Genomic DNA, 20,340 nt, shown 5'->3' with positions numbered 1-20,340 from the left:
ATGAGATTGATGTGGATAGAGCACCGTTCATGGAAGAGAGTGTGTATGAACAACTTGAAAAGCTAAAGGTGGACAAAGCCATGGGACCGGACGGGATCCACCCCAGGAAATTGAGGGAGCTCAGAGAGGTTCTGGCGGGTCCTCTTAAAGATTTGTTTAATATATCCTTGCAGACGGGAGAGGTTCCGAGGGATTGGAGAACGGCGGAGGTGGTCCCTCTTCACAAGAGTGGTGATAGGGAAGAAGCTGGAAACTACAGGCCGGTAAGCCTCACATCGATTATTGGAAAAGTAATGGAAGCGATGCTGAAGGAAAGGATAGTGAATTTCCTGGAAGCCAATAAGTTGCAAGATCCGAGACAACATGGTTTTACCAAAGGGAAATCGTGCCAAACGAATCTCATTGAGTTCTTTGATTGGGTGACTGGAGAATTGAATCAGGGACGAGCTATGGACGTAATCTACTTAGATTTCAGCAAAGCTTTTGACACGGTTCCCCACAGGAGGCTCTTAAATAAACTGGATGGGATGAAGATAGGACCAGAAGTGGTGAACTGGATTAGGAACTGGTTGACGGACAGAAGCCAGAGGGTGGTGGTGAATGGAATTCGCTCGGATGAGGGAAAGGTGAGTGGTGGTGTGCCTCAAGGATCGGTGCTGGGACCGATTCTGTTCAATATATTTGTGAGTGACATTGCCAAAGGGTTAGAAGGTAAAGTTTGCCTATTTGCGGATGATACTAAGATCTGTAACAGAGTGGACACCCTGGAGGGAGTGGAAAAAATGAAAAAGGATCTGAGGAAGGTAGAAGAATGGTCTAAGGTTTGGCAATTAAAATTCAATGCGAAGAAATGCAATAAAATTCAATGCGAAGAAATGCAAAGTGATGCACTTAGGGAATAGAAATCCTCGGGAGACGTATGTGTTAGGCGGGGAGAATCTGATAGGTACGGACGGGGAGAGGGATCTTGGGGTGATAGTATCTGAGGATCTGAAGGCGACGAAACAGTGTACAAGGCAGTAGCCATAGCTAGAAGGTTGTTAGGCTGTATAGAGAGAGGTGTGACCAGCAGAAGAAAGGAGGTGTTGATGCCCCTGTATAAGTCGTTGGTGAGGCCCCACCTAGAGTATTGTGTTCAGTTTTGGAGGCCGTACTTTGCAAAGGATGTAAAAAGAATTGAAGCGGTGCAAAGAAAAGCTACGAGAATGGTAAGGGATTTGCGTTACAAGACGTATGAGGAGAGACTTGATGACCTGAACATGTATACTCTGGAAGAAAGGAGAAACAGAGGTGATATGATACAGATGTTCAAATATTTGAAAAATATTAATCCGCAAACGAACCTTTTCCAGAGGTGCGAAGGCGGTAGAACGAGAGGACATGAAATGAGATTGAAGGGGGACAGACTCAAGAAAAATGTCAGGAAGTATTTTTTTCATGGAAAGAGTAGTGGATGCTTGGAATGCCCTCCCGTGGGAGGTGGTGGAAATGAAAACGGTAACAGAATTCAAACACGCGTGGGATAAACATAAAGGAATCCTGTTCAGAAGGAATGGATCCTAAGGAGCTTAGCCGAGATTGGGTGGCAGAGCCGGTGGCGGAAGGCGGGGATAGTGCTGGGCAGACTTATATGGTCTGTGCCAGAGCTGGTGGCGGGAGGCGGGGCTGGTGATTGGGAGGCGGGGATAGTGCTGTGCAGACAGACACGGTCTGTGCCCTGAAAAGGACAGGTACAAATCAAGGTAAGGTATACACAAAAAGTAGCACATATGAGTTATCTTGTTGGGCAGACTGGATGGACCATGCAGGTCTTTTTCTGCCGTCATTTACTATGTTACTATGTTACTATATGAATGACGATAGTAGATTAAGCAATCAAGTATAAGGAGTTCACATTTGGAATAAGAGATAGGGTGGTATTGCGTTAAAGTTAATTCGTGGTGAATGGACCTTGGTGTTCAAGTATGGAGAGTTAGGTTTTATCCAGTTCAGGCTTGAGTGTTGTTGTCTGGTAATTAGGATGAATCATTGTGGTATGCCTTGTTGAACAAGCTGATCTTCAGTGATCTCCAAAAGTTAGGTCAGATATTTTTTTCACGGCGAGTGGTAATGCATTCCATAGCTGCGTGCTTACGTAGGAGAAGCTGGATGCGTACATTAATTTGTATTTTAGTCCTTTGCAGCTGGGGTAGTGGAGGTTCAGGAATGTGTGAGCTGATCTTTTAGTGTTTCTGGGTGGTAAGTCTATGAGGTCTGACATGTAGACCGGGGCCTCTCCGTAAATGATTTTGTGAATCAGTGTGCAGATTTTGAACATAATTCGTTCTTTAAGTGGTAGCCAGTGTAGTTTTTCTCTTAGGGGTTTGGCACTTTCGTATTTCGTTTTTCCAAATATGAGCTGTATTTTGGGCTGTTTGGAGCTTCTTGATGATTTGTTCTTTACATCCGGCATAGAGTGCACTATAGTAATCTAGGTGACTTAGCACCATTGATTGTACTAGACTGCTAAATATTTCCCTTGAGAAGAAAGGTTTTACTCTTTTGAGTTTATGGAGGCAAAAACTGAACTGGAAACCTCAAGAAGTCAGACTCAACATATACATCAATACTACAGGAAAAAAACTGAAATGTAAGAAAGATATCAGAGATGCACTTTTGCAAAAGCTGACATATTCCAATTAATAAAATTCAGAATAAAATATTTTTTTTCTACCTTTGTTTTCTGAGCATTTTATTTTTCCATTTGCTTTGGTCCCAGTGTCTCTTTTCTGCTTTTCTCTGTTTTCTTTCTAATTCTCTTGCCAGAGTCTCATATCCACATCACATTTCTTCTCTCTCCATGTCCACCATCCATCTTCCCTGTGTTCCTTATATATGCTGTCCAGCATCTCCTCTCTATATCCCTGTCTCTATCCTCCTCCCAGGTTCAGAATCTGCATTCTCAGTGTCCCTATCCCTCCTCCTGTAACCAGCATTGTGCCTCTATGCCCCTGTCCCTATGCTTCTCTATGCCCAGCATCTTTTCTCTGTGCCCCTGTCCCCATGCTTCTCTATGCCCAGCATCTTTTCTCTGTGTCCCTATCCCATCCCTTTTCTAGCTTATCACCTCTATCTTACCCTCCTCCCACACCTCCCAACCCAGGGCCAACATCTCTTCCTGTGTCTCCTCTGTCCTTCCCTCCACAGTCCAGCATCGCTCTCTCTCCCTTCCTCCCTCTACTGGTCCAGCATTTCTTCTCTCTTCCATTTCCCTTGTCCAGTTTCGCTCTCTTTCCCTCTGCTCTCCCCCCTCATGGGTCCAACACATCTCTCTCCCACTCTCTTCCCTCGCATTCATGGAGACCAGTATCACTCTCCCTTCTTCTCATCCATTATCCCTCCCTCGTCTGCTCTTTCCTTCCCCCCAGGTTGGCATCTATCCCTCTCCTCCCCCACCGGTTTGGCATCACTCCCTCTCCTTCTCCCTCCTTCCCCTCTGATGGGTCTGGCATCACTCCCCCACCCTCTTCCAGGTCTGCCACCTCTTTCTCTCTCCCACAACCCAATATCCGGTATCTCCTCCTTTATCCCAATCCCTAGTGTATAGCACCCCCCATACTCCTACCATATATCTGGTATCTCTCTCCCTCCCATCTACAGTCCTTCAAAAGCAGTAAATCATCAGCAAGGAAGACATGTTGCTTCCACTGGCCTCAGAGCCTTCTCTATGCTTTATTCTGCTCGCAGGAAGATGCATCGGGGAGACAGGATGCAGCAGAGGGAAAGCCCCAAGGCATCTGGAAGTGTCTTCCTTGTGGCCGGCAACTCACTGGTTTGGAGGACAGCCACATGGTGGGGAGAGAGGTAGAAGTGAAGGAGAGATGCTGTCAGATCCATGGGAGTCGGGGGTGGGGAGGAGAGGTAGTGGGAGGGAGGGAATGGAGTGGGACAGCCAGACTATGGGGGCAGGGAACCTGAGGCCATTAAAAAATGGCTTTTATGTTGCCAGTTTTATAGCTCTGCTGGCAGCCAGCCTGGCCATTCAAAAATCAGCAAGGCCAGCTGAAAACTGGCCAGTTTTTTTTTTTTTTGTTACATTTGTACCCCGCACTTTCCCACTCATGGCAGGCTCAATGTGGTGGGCAATGGAGGGTTAAGTGACTTTCCCAGAGTCACAAGGAGCTGCCTGTGCCGGGAATTGAACTCAGTTCCTCAGGACCAAAGTCCACCACCCTAACCACTAGGCCACTCCTCCACTCCATAGTTGGCAATTCTATGTCTAAGCCAGTGAAAGAGAACAAGTGGGGTCCTAAAGGCCTATATCCTTCTTAAATCAGGATATAAATATTCTGGCTTCTATGTTAGTGAAATGCCTGGGTACACTCACCAAGTAATATAGTGCCTCAACAAATATATTAAAAGTAATGAGGGCATTGCAAGAGGGTTCTGGACAATCTTTAACAAAAATTTTTGAACCAGAGTGAATTGGAGATGGCGAGACGTGAAGAGCTTGGACTGTCTTTAATTGTGGAAATATTCCCCTGAAGCAGCTATATTGTAGCGAAACAGGGTGACCCTGTCGGGACTTTATGGAAGTGAGGAGTACATTACATGTGAGGCTGGATTCATAATATAAAGTTAGACAATTCTTCAGCTGAGATAAGTACTCTTGCCAAGCTTTGGGAAATGTGTTATTTATGTCTCCTTTACAAGTGTTTGTAGAGTACATGGCTAAGCTAGTGTGAAAATGGTTTTTTTTGAAGACACATGACTGATATGGTTCCCTCATTATACAAAAGGCGTGTCCTTTGACAAAGAGGTGTTTCCGAGTGATCTGATGTCTTTTTTTCTCCACTTTTTTTATTTTATTTTCACCTTGGGAGCGCCATTGTTACTTTCAAACACGTTATACATAAGGTAGGAAGGTGTGATTTTGCTTGATTTTAATTACCCCCATATAGACTGGGTTAATGTAACATCAGGGCATGCTAGGGAGGTAAACTTCCTCAATGAAATAAAGGACAGTTTTACGGAGCAGTTGGTACAGGAGCCGACGAAAGAAGGAAAAATTCTAGACTTAGTCATTTGTGGAGCGTATGATCTGGTACAGGAGGTAGCGGTTCGGGGGCCGCTTGACAACAGTGATCATAACATGATCGCCTTTGAAATTTGCTTTCAAAAAGGTAAAAATAGGAAGTCAAATATGTTGGCGTTTAACTTTAAAAAAGGAAGCTATGATAAAATGAGAAGAACAGTAAAAGGAAAAGAGGAGCGACTTAGAGGGTAAGAAACCTACAACAGGCATGGATGCTGTTCAAAAACACCGCCCTGGAGGCCCAGGCCGAACATATTCCACGTATCAGAAAAGGAGGACGGAAAACCAAACGACAACCGGCGTGGTTAAAAAGTGAGGTAAAGGAGGCTATTGGAGCTAAAAAGGAATCCTTCAGAAAATGGAAGAAGGACCCAAATGAGGAAAATAAGAAGCGGCATAAGGAATGTCAAGTCAGATGCAAAGCGCTGATAAGAAAGGCAAAGAGGGATTTTGAAAGAAAGATAGCGTTGGAGGTGAAAACTGATAGTAAACATTTTTTAGATACATTAAAAGCAGGAAACCGGCAAAAGAATCGGTTGGCCCGCTGGATGACCGAGGTGTAAAAGTGGCGATCAATGAAGACAGAGAAATATCAGAAAAACTAAATGAGTTCTTTGCTTCGGTCTTCATTAGGGAAGATTTGGGTGGGATACCGGTGCCGGACAGGGTATTCGTAGCTGAAGGGTTGGAAAAACTTACTGAAATATCTGTAAATCTGGAAGATGTAATGGAGCAGTTCTGCAAACTGAAGAGTAGCAAATCTCCTGGACTGGATGGTATTCACCCTAGGGTACTGATAGAACTAAAAAATGAGCTGGCAGAGCTACTGTTATTGATTTGTAATTTATCCTTAAAATCGAGCATGGTACCGGAAGATTGGAGGGTGGCCAATGTAACGCCGATATTTAAAAAAGGTTCCAGAGGAGACCCAGGAAATTATAGACCGGTGAGTTTGATGTCGGTGCCGGGCAAAATACTAGAGACTATAATCAAGAACAAAATTACAGAGCACATTCAAAAGCATGGACTAATGGGACAAAGTCAACATGGATTTAGTGAAAGGAAGTCTTGCCTCACCAATCTGCTGCATTTGTTTGAAGGGGTAAACAAACATGTGGACAAAGGTGAGCCGGTTGATATTGCGTATCTAGATTTTCAGAAGACATTTGATAAGGTCCCTCATGAAAGACTACAGAGGAAATTAGAGGGACATGGGATCGGGACATGTGGATTAAAACTGGTTGAAAGATAGGAAACAGAGAGTAGGATTACAAGGTCAATATTCGCAATGGAGAAGGGTAGTTAGTGGGGTCCCTCAGGGATCGGTGCTGGGACCTCTGCTTTTTAACATAATCATAAATGACCTAGAGATGGGGGTAACTAATGAGGTAATCAAATTTGCCGATGACACAAAGTTATTCAAAGTAGTCAAATCATGGGAAGATTGTGAAAAACTACAAGAGGACCTTACGAGATTGGGAGACTGGGCATCTAAATGGCAGATGACATTTAATGTGAACAAGTGCAAAGTGATGCATGTGGGAAAGAGGAACCCAAACTATAACTACGTCATGCAAGGTTCAGCATTGGGAGTCACGGACCGAGAAAGGGATCTAGGTGTCATCGTTGATGATACATTGAAAACTTCTGCTCAATGTGCTGCTGTGGCTAGGAAAGCAAATAGAATGTTGGGTATCATTAGGAAAGGGATTGAAAACAAAAATAAGGATATTATTCTGCCATTGCATCGCTCCATGGTGCGACCGTACCTCGAGTATTGTGTTCAATTCTGGTCGCCACACCTCAAAAAAGACATAGTGGAATTGGAAAAGGTGCAAAGAAGGGCGACAAAGATGATACAGGGGATGGTACGACTTCCCTATCAGGATAGGCTGAAGAGGCTGGGGCTCTTCAGCTTGGAGAAAAGGCGGCTGAGGGGAGATATGATAGAGGTCTATAAGATGATGAGTGGAATGGAACGGGTTGATGTGGAGCATCTGTTTACGCTTTCCAAAAATACTAGGACAAGGGGGCATGTGATGAAGCTGCAGTGTGGTAAATTTAAAACGAATAGGAGGAAATATTTCTTCACTCAACACGTAGTTAAACTCTGGAATTCGCTGCCAGAAAAGGTGGTTAAGGCGGTTAACTTAGCAGACTTCAAAAAAGGGTTGGACAGCTTCCTGGAGGAAAAAGCCAAAGAATGTTATTGAATGGACAAGGGAATAATACAGTATTTCTAGGATGGGCGGGACAAATTGCTTGTTCTTTTGGCCGCTGTCAGTGACAGGGTGCTGGGCTCAATGGACCCTTGGTCTGTCCCAGCATGGCGATGCTTATGTACTTATGATATTCAGTTCCAGGCCTTGTCTAGGCACTGGCACTGAATATCAGGGATATTGTTGGGTGGGCTGGGTGCCCGGTACTTATGTAGACCCAGCCGATATGTGGCCCTGGCTGAATATTGGGCCAGCTGGCCCGCATAACGTTTTCTTTCTTTACTAAAGCTCCCCGAGCCCCATCAAACCCCCCACCCACCAATGTCCCCTTCTTTCTCTCCCCCTTCCCAGCCCGCATCAAGACACCCCCGCCCCCCAGCCGTGCAGGCAGACCCTCCCTCTGGGCCTACCTATATCCCTGGTGGTCTAACAGAGTCGTTGAGGGCAAAAGCGCAGTCCCCTCGCTCCTGTCCTTTGCTGCGCTGGTCTAAAATGGCTGCTTTGACTTCTTACAGCAGCTTACAGTACTTTGTGTAGTACCATAACCATTTTAGACTGGCGTCACAAGAAGCAGGAGTGAGGGAGCTGTGCTCCTGCCCTCAACAACCCTGCTGGACCACCAAGTTACAGGTAGGCCCAGAGGGAGGGCCTGCCTGCATAGCTGGGGGAGGACCATGGCGGGGGGTATTGATGTGGGTTGGGAGGGGAGAGAGAAGAAGGGGACATTGATGGGGTGGGTTGAGGGGCTCAGGGGATTTATGTGCTGAGCGTTATAGTGTAGAAATTGGTTTAAATTGTTTACCTTACTGCTGGGAGAGCAGGGGGGTTGGCTGGAGATGTCCTGGGTTGTCAGGGAGATATTTAGCTAGGATAAATTCCTGCACATGAACAATTCATACCAAGGAGACCTGCACTGACACCTGAAATGTTAAAAGTGCTAAAAATAAGTTTTTTAAGTATTTGCATTAACTCTAATTGCAGAATTTAGGTGCTTAGAAATGGGATTGGTATGCTATGTACTCAAATTTGCTCAAGCCATATGCAAATTAGTCCATTTTTGGGAGGTTCTCATTTGCATATTTATGTGTAAAAAGTGATGGAAATGTGTAAAGTCTTAATGTTAGGGCATGGCTCTGATCCAAAATGTGAAGTTTGATCCAAAAACGAAGGGTTTATCTAGTGTTTTTGATTAAAAATTCCCATTAGAGTGTCTGTATGTTAATCTGCATTCAAATAGAGCTCTCTGATTGGATGATCAGCTCCTGTTAGAAAATCTGCCCGGTAACAGAGAGAAGAGAGCAACTGAAGAAGATATGGCCAAGAGAGGACCTGCACCTTTGAGCTTGGTGTGTAAGAATTGAAAGAAAAAAATGTTGTTTGATCTAAGTTGACTGAAATTATAAAAGAGTGCCTGATTATGTGGTAAATGAGAAAATATGAGTGAAAAGAGATTGGTGGAGATTTACAAGTTTGAGGTTTCTCTACTGAGAAAAGGATCTGAATATTTCAGGATTACTTGAAGTTTATGAAGAATAGAAAAGGGAGAATTTCTGTTAAGAGTGTTTAAATCCTATAAGCTATATAAAGGCTAAGTAGATTTAAGTGCCTGTAAGCAAGGAAACCTTAATATTTGATCTGAAATAAATATTTGACCTGAAATAAATATTTGATCTGAAATAAATATTTGATCTGAATTATATTCTTTGGTGAAAAGGAGATAAGTTAGAAAAGGAATCTTTGGAAACTAAGAGGACTTTGCTCACATTTTGAATTAGCCAGATTAGTAAACTTACTGAGTAGAGAGGGGAGTGAATCTATGAATGTGTGTGTGTGGAAGAGATCCAGCAGTGGGCTTCAAGATCTCAGCAGCTTGGAAGAAAAAAAAAAGAGTTGCTCTTTAGATAGTCAGGGGTAAAGTTATAAGAAAGCTACTTAGGAAATTAGAACTGAGGAAAATCAAATTGATTCCATTCACAGGAATTCATATTCACCTTTATGCCTTCATCCGGTATTATCTTTTAAGGATGATGTTTTATTTTATGTTCACTCTGTCTCTTGTGAGCTGAGCACAGTTAGTTTCCTCGGCTGGCACGACTACATATCAGAGGCATTTTGATACTGTGTAAAGTCTTACCACAGACAGGGTGTTCCTTAACCCCTCAGTGTAACAAAATATTTTTAACACGCATTAGAACTTTATAATTCACCCAAATCTATTTTATACACATTAGTCCATAGGTTGATATGTGTTAAATCAATTCTGGGTCATACAAAAGAGGCAATTCTATAACTGGGCACCTCCATATAGGCACCTGAGGGCATGCGGTAGCAGGCTTTTTTAGGTTCCTGGTTTCTATTATAGAATACTATGCAACCTAGTATTAATGCACCTAACATTTACGCCCATACTTATACCAGCCATAGAGCTGGTGTAAGTATAGCTGCCTAAATGTGGCAGGGATACTTACAATATTCTGTAATTTGTGCATGCAAGTGCGAGCCCTCCCTGTCTCCGTGTCCCATTAATGCTTCTCCCCGGGTCAACTCTCTTGCAAATACCCACTTTGTAAGTTAAGCGGGTAGTCACAGAATAGTGTATAGGGTGATCATTGACATTTATGTGCATACAATTACTTCACAAGCATATATGTGGTGACTAAATTATAGTGACTTCTGCTTTCTCATATTTTCTTAATTTTTAAAATTTTATTTATTGGAGGAAAAAGCCTCTGTATGTCCTTGGTCATAAATATACTTCTTGTGACCCAATGGACTCCAATTCTTCTCTGGCTAAAAACCTCTATTCTTTTTAAAACCGAGCAGAATATCATATAACTATAGGCTGCAATCTACATGCTTGTGAAGTAATTTGATGTGTTTAGAGTGGTGAATTTTATGAGCATATGTGCATACATGCATATGTAGATGTCAGTATTCTGTAATTTTTGCCAAAATGCACATGTAAATGTAGATGACGATCCCCTGGAGGCAAGATGGCATCCAGAGCAGACGCTTGACGTGCTGCTCTTCCTTTTGAGAGTGCTCCCTAGACACTACCAACCCCAGACAGCTTTTTGCTGATATGGGGAAGAGGAAAGTTGCTCAGAAGGCTTGCCCACCAATCTCTGAAGCTCTGAGGCATCTGGTACAGACCACCTTTGAGGGAGCACTGACACGAAGGGTTGAAACTGCACAACCAACTTTGGGAGGATTGCCGAGTATATCAGCCGACCTTAGTGCAGATTGGGTTTCTCTGAGCCTGGATCTAAGGCCAAGTCTCCTGCAGCCCATAACAGCTTTGGCAGAAGAGGCTGGTGTGGTATCTCATTCCCATGAGGTTGGTGAGAATCACACTAGTAGAGGGGCAGCCGAACAGGAACCTTTGGGGACAGACTCGGCAGCAAGAAGATCAGTGCTGCAAACTGTGAGAGTGGAGAAGAAACCTTCCGGAGGTAACAGAGCTCTGCTGGTAGATATTGTGCAACTGGCCACAGAAACTTTAGACTCCCTGGGCCAAGCTATTAGTGCCATGGACTCTAATCAGTTGCATTTAAAACTGATTTTGGGACTATAGTTACCAAGGTAGAAGATCACAGAGTATTGTTAGCTTCTCATGGGGAACAATTGGAGAAACAAGCTGAACAGATAAATGAATTGAAACAGATAGAATTGACTTTGTTGAAAGAAAGATCCTTGACTGCTCAGAAGTTTAGAGAGTATGGAGAATCAATCAATAAAGAATAACCTGAGATTCTTGAAATTTTCCAGGTCTTTGATTGTATCTACGCTTGAAATGGTAAGTAAATACTTCCGTGAGATATGACTCCCTATAGAGAATACTCCACCTCTAGTGAGAACCCAATATTTGACTCTTGGAGGAAATCCTGGAAGTTCAACTCTGGTTGGGGCAAAGGGAGATTTTTTTGGAAAGTTCACTGGAGGTTGTAACATCTAGATTGACTCTACTTGTGACTTTTGCTTTGGAACATGATAGAGACTATGTTTTGAAATAATATTTCCGTCATATTAAGGAACAGTTTTTGGGTTCAAATGTATGTATATTTCCTGATTTGTCTCAAGTAACACAAAAGTGCAGGAAAGAGTTCTTGGCCCTTCGGCTAAGAGTCCTGGCTTTGGGAGCATCATTTATTTTGAAATTTCCAGTGAAATGTATTTATCAGAACAAACATTTCCTATTTTTTGAACCTAAACAGTTGATTACATTTATTGTGGCCAGAGAAGAAATTGGAGTTGTAGTTGACCAGTTGGCCCTGAAGTAAAGCCTGGGGAATGACACGACTGGCTGTGGGTTCTGGTAGTTTATCTCTGCTCCTTTGATCATTTTTAATTTCTTTTGAGTCTTTTATTTTTCCTTTCATGTCTCCAGTATATTGTGGACTAAGGGGCCCTTTTACTAAGTTGAGTAGGCACTTACATACACCCAACACACGTCAATTTGGAGTTACCACCCGGCTACCACATGGCCCTTGCGGTAATTTCATTTTTGACACGTGTCCACTACGTGCGCCGGAAAACGCTTGAGAATCATGCGAAAAACATAACTAAAAAGATGTTCCATTCAATGTGGAAAATAAAAAGAGTTAGACCATATTTTCCAAGGAATATATTCTGCAACCTGGTACAATCATTGGTACGCAGCCACTTGGACTACTGTAACTCACTCTATGCCGGCTGTAAAGAGCAAATACTCAAAAAACTCCAGACAGCTCAAAACACGGCAGCCAGACTAATATTCGGCAAATCAAAATACGAAAGTGCAAAACCCCTACGAGAAAAACTACACTGGCTCCCACTCAAAGAATGCATCACGTTTAAACTCTGTACTTTAGTCCATAAAATCATCCATGGTGACGCCCCAGCCTACATGTCAGACCTTTCCTCAACCTTCATCCACCAAATTGCAAAGGCCTGAAATACAAATCAATGCACGCATCTACCTTTTCCTATATGAGCACGCAGCTCTGGAACGCGTTGCCACGCAACCTGAGAACTGTCTACGAACTGACAAATTTCCACAAACTGTTGAAAACCTATCTCTTCGACAAGATATACAACAAAGATCAACACATGTAACTGTATAATCTTGGACTTTCCAGAAATGTTTCTTAATATCTTTTGCTTTAATACTATCATTTAACCCAAAACTCTGTTAACAATAAATGTATGTTCCCCTCCAATTCCCATATCCACGATGAATTGTAAGCCACATTGAGCCCGCAAAAAAGTTGGGATAATGTGGGATACAAATGCAATAAATAAATAAAATAAGTTTTATTTTCTGGTGCGCAGTAGAAACCGTGTGGTAATTCTCATTCTATGCATGTAGATTACCGAATGGTTACCACGTGAGACCTTACCGCTAAGTCAATGGCTGGTGGTAAAGTCTCAGACCCACAATGGACACGCGCCAATTTTTATTTTGGCACACATCCATTTTTGGCAAACATTTTAAAAAGGCCTTTTCTACAAGCGTGCTGAAAAATGGATCTGCGAGTGCCCAAAACACATCTATACTGCCACAGCCCAATTCTTGGCGCACCTTAGTACAAGGGCCCCTAAATAATGAGAATTTTTTTTTCCTTTTAGTATTTAATTTTGTAATTGTGATTTCCAATCCTTTCAAGAATATGATCATTGTATACTTGATTGGATATGGATAAAACTATAAATTTAAAGAAATGTAGGTCACCAGTTTGTAGAACTGCCCTTCACATTTTTAATGTGCGCTAATGAATGCATATCCCATTGTGATTCCATTTTTGCAGAGAAATAACTCATATACCTGAAGGGAACTTGCCTTGAATTCAGATATGGAAAAGGCAAATAATATGTCCGAAATGCAATCCAGTTAAACTAACCCCTACATATTCCATGTGATATTAAGGATGATCTAAAGATCTGTTTTTAGAATACTCTATTTCAGTTAACATTGAACCTCAGCAATATCTGAAACATTAAGTCAAGAAGCCTTAAAGCCATTTTGTGGTTTTGTTGCCAAAGTGTATATTTTATTTTATTTATTTATTTATTTATTTATTTATTTATTTATTTACGTCAATTTATATAGCATATCTTATTGCAACTGCAAAACAGAACGGTTTACAATTTGTAAAAAAAACAAAGAAAACTGTTTTACTTACGCTTCTCGTGGCCCTTCCTGTGAGAGATCAAAGACCTGACGTGGGTTCAAGTACCACATGAACATCTGCAGAATTTTGGTACCCTGCAAAAATAACAGAGCAGCATATATTTATATTATAGTACAATGAGTGCACATTACCTATAGGAAAGACATTGAACATAAGGGGGGTTTACTCAATCTCCTCCTTTAATGTAGTACATTTTATTCAGTTCAAAACATATCATGAAGGATACAATATTTGTGAAGCTGGCCAGATTTAAGAGCTAAGATTCAGTTGACTCAGGTATAAGATCAGATGGCATGAAGCAGATCTAGGGGACACATCAATGAGGCAGCACATTTCAGGACCAGAGCACTTAAATCAATGATCTTATAATCAAGATACCCAAAAGAAACTTTTCAAATTTCCAGAAATAAAAGACTTTTGAAGCTAAAATGATCAGATACTTTGAGACTGATAAAAAAAGGCTTTAAAATCTAGGTTTTCTATCACATTTTGAGTGCAAAAAAAAAAAAGTACTATTTGTCCAGAGATGCTAAGGGTGAACCATCCCAAAGAGTGAGCTTTACCATGCAAAGGAGTGAGATTGAAGGCCAAAAAGTGAGATTTTTCAGAACGTACATCCAAGGTATAAACCTACATGATTTAAATGTACCACTGCTTTGCAAATTAATCAAGGCAGCATTAAAGATATTTGCTTTTCTTTGGAACCTCTGAAGAACACAGACAATGTGGGGAACAATGTGGATAAAAGTTTTAAGTTATTTGTCTTCTGCCCAATAGTTAAAAGTATGTACATTTGTTTCAGAGCATATGTACTTGCAGTAAAGGGAAAAGGGACAGGGCAAGGACAAGGGGATGCAATAGAGAGGAAAGTGTGCTCAGATTTCTTCTTCCTGGTTGGTCCACTTGTTTACATCTCTAAGGCTTGCCTCTCACTGGTACTGAAGCTCTGATGGGTGAAAAATATTTATTTATTTATTTATTTATTTATTTAGATTTTGCTCACACATTTTCAGTAGTAGCTCGAGTTACATTCAGGTACACTGGATATTTCTCTGTCCCAGGAGGGCTCACAATCTAAATAGTGCTGAAAGAGTGTGACACACTCCTAATTGGCATGCCTGTCATACTTTGATAATTTACACCCCTCCCCCAATCTTCCTCTAACACACACACTCTCTCTCTCTCTCTCTCTCCCCCCCCCCCATCAGACTATCATTGTTTTTGTGAGTCACTTTTATTTTCTAGCATTGACATCTTTTGCTCATTCTGCCCTGACCAAAAGGTTTTTAGTGCCTGAAAAGTTAATCAAGAAATGAATTAAATTAGCTGAAAAGTATTTTTATTACTATTTAAAAATTTACTCAATACTTTTTCTTTGGTGACTCAAGGCAAATTACAATCAAGTACATCAAAGTGAAACAGGTGGGGAATCAGGAGACGAAAGGCAAATTTTGGTTCCAAACAAGGCAACTTTATTGCTAGCAAGTGAACAGCACCGAGTAGTCTCGGGACACTGTGTGTCATAAATCATCTGACACTTACATTTATACTCCCCTACTGGGCCTGCGCATTTGGCCCCTTACACGTCACAACCGACATGCGCAGTAAACATTTGTAGTTCTTACAGTACAAAATTGTAGTCCCAGTACGTACACACGTCATAACACTGAAATGATACTGGCAAGAAAAACGAAACTTAGCAGCTTATTCTTGAACACACAATGCTCCTTTCTAGCACAGGAGATAAGGTTCGTTCGGCTCAGGAATGCAGGGCGGGGTGTCAGCACCCACCAAGGTCGTCTGTTCAGATGGCGTTGCTACATGCAAGCTGGTCTTGTATAGGCCTTGCAAACTACTGTTACAAGCTATATGTCTAATAGCCCTGCATTCTGTCTTTACATTAGTAGACAGCAAACTTCTTTCGTTAGTAAACAGTAAAACTGGATAAGGCACAAATGTCCAGTGCAGTAATAAGGTGTGGCTAAACAGCCAAAAGCAGAGGTAGAGTGCATAAGTATAAGTCCATCAGTAGGCACAAAAGGAAAACATGAGGTTGTCCTGTTGCTCAGTAGTATTCATAGTATTCGAGCAGTATCCGGCGTTCCACTCCTTCATTCCCCCCTTTTGATACTTGAACATCCATTCTGGTGGAGAGTATCACCTCCATGAACCCTGAAAAGGAAAGAAAGGACAAGGATAGTTAGCGAGGGAGGCAACAAGCAAGCCCTAAGCCCTTGCGCAGCCGGTGGTTGCTTCGCCGGGGTTGAGACGGAAGGCCCCTAGTGGAATCCCCCCCCCCTTTGTAGCCGGTCTTAAGCTGGCACAAGGGTACTGGCTCATCAAGTGACTCAGGAGGTGAAACGTGCCCATCAGCCACAAGGTGCTTCATCGTCAGCTTCATCAGACTGGGGGATGGGGGAGTACATCTGGAGAGCCATAAGTTGGGCAGCAGCACGGCGATCAGCGATGCTTTCCATGGTGGAGCGGAAGCACCTGAAAACCAAGGGGAGAGACAAAGGTATTAATAAGCAGGACAACAAGAACAGGCCACCCATGACGAGGAGGCCATGCAGGCTCCCGGAGGTTGGTAGCCAGTTGGTTAGGGAGGAAGTCCAATCCCACGCACTGTTCCAGGTCTGGACGGGGACGTGGGCTAATTTGACCATCCGGTCAGTTATTTCTCTGATGACATGGCTCTGGTCATCAATCTGTAAGCAGCAATTACTGAGGTTAAACTTGCCACACACCCCGCCCTCCTGGGCTAAGAGGTAGTCAAGAGCCAAGCGATTTTGGTAAACTGCGGTAATGAGCTTAGTGTTCTGTCGAGCTAGGATATTGAGGGCAAGGGCCGAATCGTTGGTAAGGATTTCGAGTACGGCCTGTAGGCGAATAATGCGATTTAGCATGTAGATAGGGGTACGGTACCCGTATGTACCATCTTCAGCCCATGTGGCTGGTCCATAGTAATGAATGATGCGTTCAGGCGGCCACTCGTTGTCTTTCCAGTCTCCAATTTGGACTTTGGGCTTGATGTTTGGGAAAGACCGTTTACGTCTGGCAGGGTTATCAGGCCCCTTGTCCACGTATAGGGGGATACCCAAAGTTTCGCCGACTCGCAGGGGCAGAAGGAAAAAACTAGGTTGGACAGTGCCCAAGAGACAGGTACCGTACCAGCGGGCCGGGAGCTGTTCATAGGCCCTGCGTCCGCAGATATAGTAGTAGCCCGCCGGGGCTACCCACTTGAGGGAGGCGTTTCCTCCGTACGTCCATGTCGTGTTCAAGGTGGGTTCTGTCCAGATAGGTTCCGGGGCGGGCAGGTTGTCTGTTTGCCACCAGGTCGTCCGGCTTCCATTATACTGAAGAACCCCCGTGCAAGCGGAATCTCCCACTGGTACAGAGTAACGCTTCGATGGCGCTCGACTAGCGCAAAGGGTACCTATGATATTTGTTCTCAGGGCCCATTCGTACGGCTTCGGCCGCTGGGGAAAGGTAATGTTGGTGGTGTTGAGTGTATCCCATGTTTGCTGTCGAATCTCTCTCGCTTCCCAGGGCCATTGTTCACCCATGTCGGTACCTCCACAGACGAAACAGTTGGCAATTCCCAGGGAGAGGGCAATGTTTTCAGCCAAATTGAGGAACATATTCCGGGCTTCTGGGGAAATGGGGAATTTAGTCTCGGTCTGTTCAGCACGAGCGATTTCATCGAATACGTCTTGGTAGCCGACGACAGTAGTCTGGTAGTGCGTAGGAGGCTTCGTTTCGAGACTCTGATATATGGTAATATATGTCAACGGATCCATTCCTCCGCCGTCAATGCCGAGGCCCCACGTCCCCCTCCATGGCATGTCGTGTCCTCGAATGGGCCAGTCTAGGGACACATAGTTACCAGAACCTCGACGAAACTCGCCCAGGCCGGTACATCCAGCATATCCTCCTCCCGTATAAGCACATACTCGGTCCCAGCCCGAGGCTCGAGTGTCGCCGGCGCATGGGAGCCAAACCCACGGGGAGCAGCATCTCATGTCTGGACTGAAGGGGCAGACATACTTGTGGTCGTTAACATATGCCTTACGCCAACTCTGGCTGCCACACTTGCGAGACCAAGGGTGTTTGTCCATGGCGGCACAGACGTCAAAGGTTAGGGTTGCTACAGTTTGGATGCCACCGACAAGGATGCGAGTGGAATTTATGTAATACAGAATGCCATCTCCCTCGACTCCCGGAGGCCCGGCCACATACGCAGGGAGTCCTACGCTGAGGGTGACATTGTAGTATCTCGGCTAGGTAGGGCTATGGCAGATAGTGAGATTTCCTTGGAGGCACCTGTGGAACTGTTGGAGGCCATTCGGAGTGATGAGGGCACAAGTCGGGAGAAGCCGGCAATCGCCTTCCGGGGGCTGCGTCTGGTGAATGAGGGTGGTGACTAGGTGATATCCTCCCTCTATACGAAGGCGCACGAGGCGCAAACATTCAGTGCAATTCAGGCTCAGGGTGGCAGGATAGCTCGGGACTGCACACAGGAGAAGGAAGATGGTCAGCATTATATATGGGGTGGGAGGTATCCGAGCTTTTGCAGCAAGAAGATAATGAGGCCCACGATGAAGGCTGCGATAAACAGAGAGCAAAAAACGCAGTGGGTCCAGAAGCTGAGTTCCTGTTGCTGGGCAGGCATGAATCTGGTGGTTCACGTCTTTCTTAGAGTCAGCCGTAATGGAGCGTCAGGATGTTGGTGCGCAGTCCAACGCTTCAGGGTGCTGCTAGTGGGAGCAGCAGGTTTCAGTCGGGTCCAATGTATCCACACTGGGCTTCCTGCAATTTTAACAGCGGTTGAGGTCGTTAGGAGAACAAGGGAGGGCCCCTTCCATTTGGGCTTTAGGCAGTCAGATTCATCCCACTCTTTTACCCAGACCTCATCTCCTACCCTGAACCGATGTGTGGGACTGGTGAGAACCAAGGGAGCTACTCTTTCAGTGTATTGCTGGATGTCTTGCACTACCTCATGTAATGCTTTCATCTGTTTCACTAAGGAACTCTCGCCCTGTATCTGCAAGGAGTCGGGAAAAGAGGGTAGTGGTGGTGGCCTAGCATACATCATCTCGTAAGGAGTGAGGCCGGTAGCCTTGGGGGTACACCTAAGATGCAGCAAGGCCAGTGGGAGCAGGTCGGGCCATTTGGCTTTTGCTTCTTGGCATAGCTTGGCTAGCTGGTTCTTCAGGGATCGGTTAGCCCTCTCCACTACTCCACTGCTTTGGGGTCTCCAGGCACAATGCAACTTCCAATCGAGGCCCAGTCTGGTACTGAGCTGTTGTGTTACTTCGCTGGCGAAGGCGGGACCGTTGTCAGAGTTTATTTGCTTGGGGAGACCGTATCTGGGTAGGATTTGATGCAGCAGTAGGGAGGTGACTTCTTTAGCCATTTCCGTTCTAGTAGGCTGGGCTTCAATCCATCCGGTGTAGGTACACACGGCGACGAGGATAGCTTTGTAGCCTCGTGCCGGGGGCATGTGTGTGAAGTCAATCTGGCATACGTGGAAAGGGCTGGTGCCTCGGAGAACATGTCCTGGCATAGGGCCGGGCCCCGTTCGAGGGTTGTTCCGGGCACAAGTTGCGCATCGGCTGGAAGCGTTTTTGGTCCACAGGGATAGTTTGTTGATGTAGTAGGCCTTCTCAAGTAAGCGCCCCAGGGCGTCCCTGCCCAGGTGGGTGCGGTCGTGAGCCTCCTTGGCCACCGTCCAGGCCAAGGCTTCGGGTATCCATATGCGCCCATCCTGTAGTATCCACCAGCCATTGCGTGACTCCAGCCCCTCTTGTTGGGCCCACTCCGTTTCTTGGGGGGTGTAGATAGGGGTCTCCGTAGGGAGCTGGACGACGAGTACAGGGTCAGAAGGGTGAGAGGAGTGGGGGAGCTGACTTGCCCTTTTTGCAGCGTCGTCTGCCCGCTGATTTCCCCGGGCGATAGGGTCCGTTCTCCCGGTGTGGGCCCTACAGTGCATCACAGCCACCTTCTTCGGTTTCCATACTGACTCGAGTAACTGGCAGATCTCAGCGGCATTTGCAAGCCCTTTCCCCTCAGCTGTCAGAAATCCCCTCTCCTTGTACAAGGCTCCATGCACCTGGAGGGTGAGGAAAGCGTATTTGGAGTCGGTGTAAATGTTGACAACTTTTCCTTCAGCCCACAGGAGGGCTTTGGTGAGGGCGATCAGCTCCGCTTTCTGGGCTGACGTTCCGGGCGGGAGGGCCATAGCCTCGATCACATGGTCCTCAGACACGACAGCATAGCCAGCTCTTCGAGTTCCTTCTATCACCTGGCTGCTTCCATCGGTAAAAAGGGTGATGCCCCCTTGCCAGGGTTGGTCCTTCAGGTCAGGTCTGCTCGAGTGCACAATGGCCATTACCTCCTCACAGTCGTGGAGTGGTGATTCAGGGGCCGGAAGGAGGGTGGCGGGATTAAGGTTGGTTGTGTCCAGGATCCGCACCTCCGGATTTTCGCACAGGAGGGCTTGGTATTTGACCAATCGGGAGTTGGTCATCCATCTAGGTCCATGGCTCTCGAGTAGGCCGCGGATGGCGTGGGGTGTGGTTACAAAGAGTGTCTGGCCGAAGGTGAGCTTATTGGCCTCGTGTATCAGCAGACAGGCCGCCGCAATGCTTCGGAGGCAGCCCGGCCATCCTCGTGCCACATTGTCCATGCCCTTGGAGAGGTACGCTACAGGGCGTTGCCAGGTGCCGACCAGTTGGGTGAGGACTCCAAGTGCCAATCCCTTCTTTTCGTCGATGAACAAGTGGAACGGCTTAGTCACATCTGGCAGTCCGATCGCTGGTGGGGCCGCAAGAGCATCCTTAAGGTCCTGAAGGGCTTTCAGTTCGCTTTTCTCCCA

The 20,340-nt window shown here is 45.1% G+C and overlaps 1 protein-coding gene across 1 annotated transcript in view; it reads right to left on the bottom strand.

Moving 5' to 3' along the window:
• The window catches only part of DGKI (diacylglycerol kinase iota), a 1,705,262-nt gene that overhangs the window by 995,893 nt on the left and 689,029 nt on the right, over window positions 1–20,340 (bottom strand). Inside the window, 1 exon segment of the mRNA XM_030215620.1 lies at window positions 13,455–13,537. Within this exon segment, the coding sequence (XP_030071480.1) occupies window positions 13,455–13,537 (83 nt within the window).

The sequence above is a fragment of the Microcaecilia unicolor genome, chromosome 10, assembly GCF_901765095.1.
Source record: "Microcaecilia unicolor chromosome 10, aMicUni1.1, whole genome shotgun sequence".
Classification (NCBI taxonomy): Eukaryota; Metazoa; Chordata; class Amphibia; order Gymnophiona; family Siphonopidae; genus Microcaecilia; species Microcaecilia unicolor.
This window is presented reverse-complemented; position numbering and strand designations above follow the sequence as displayed.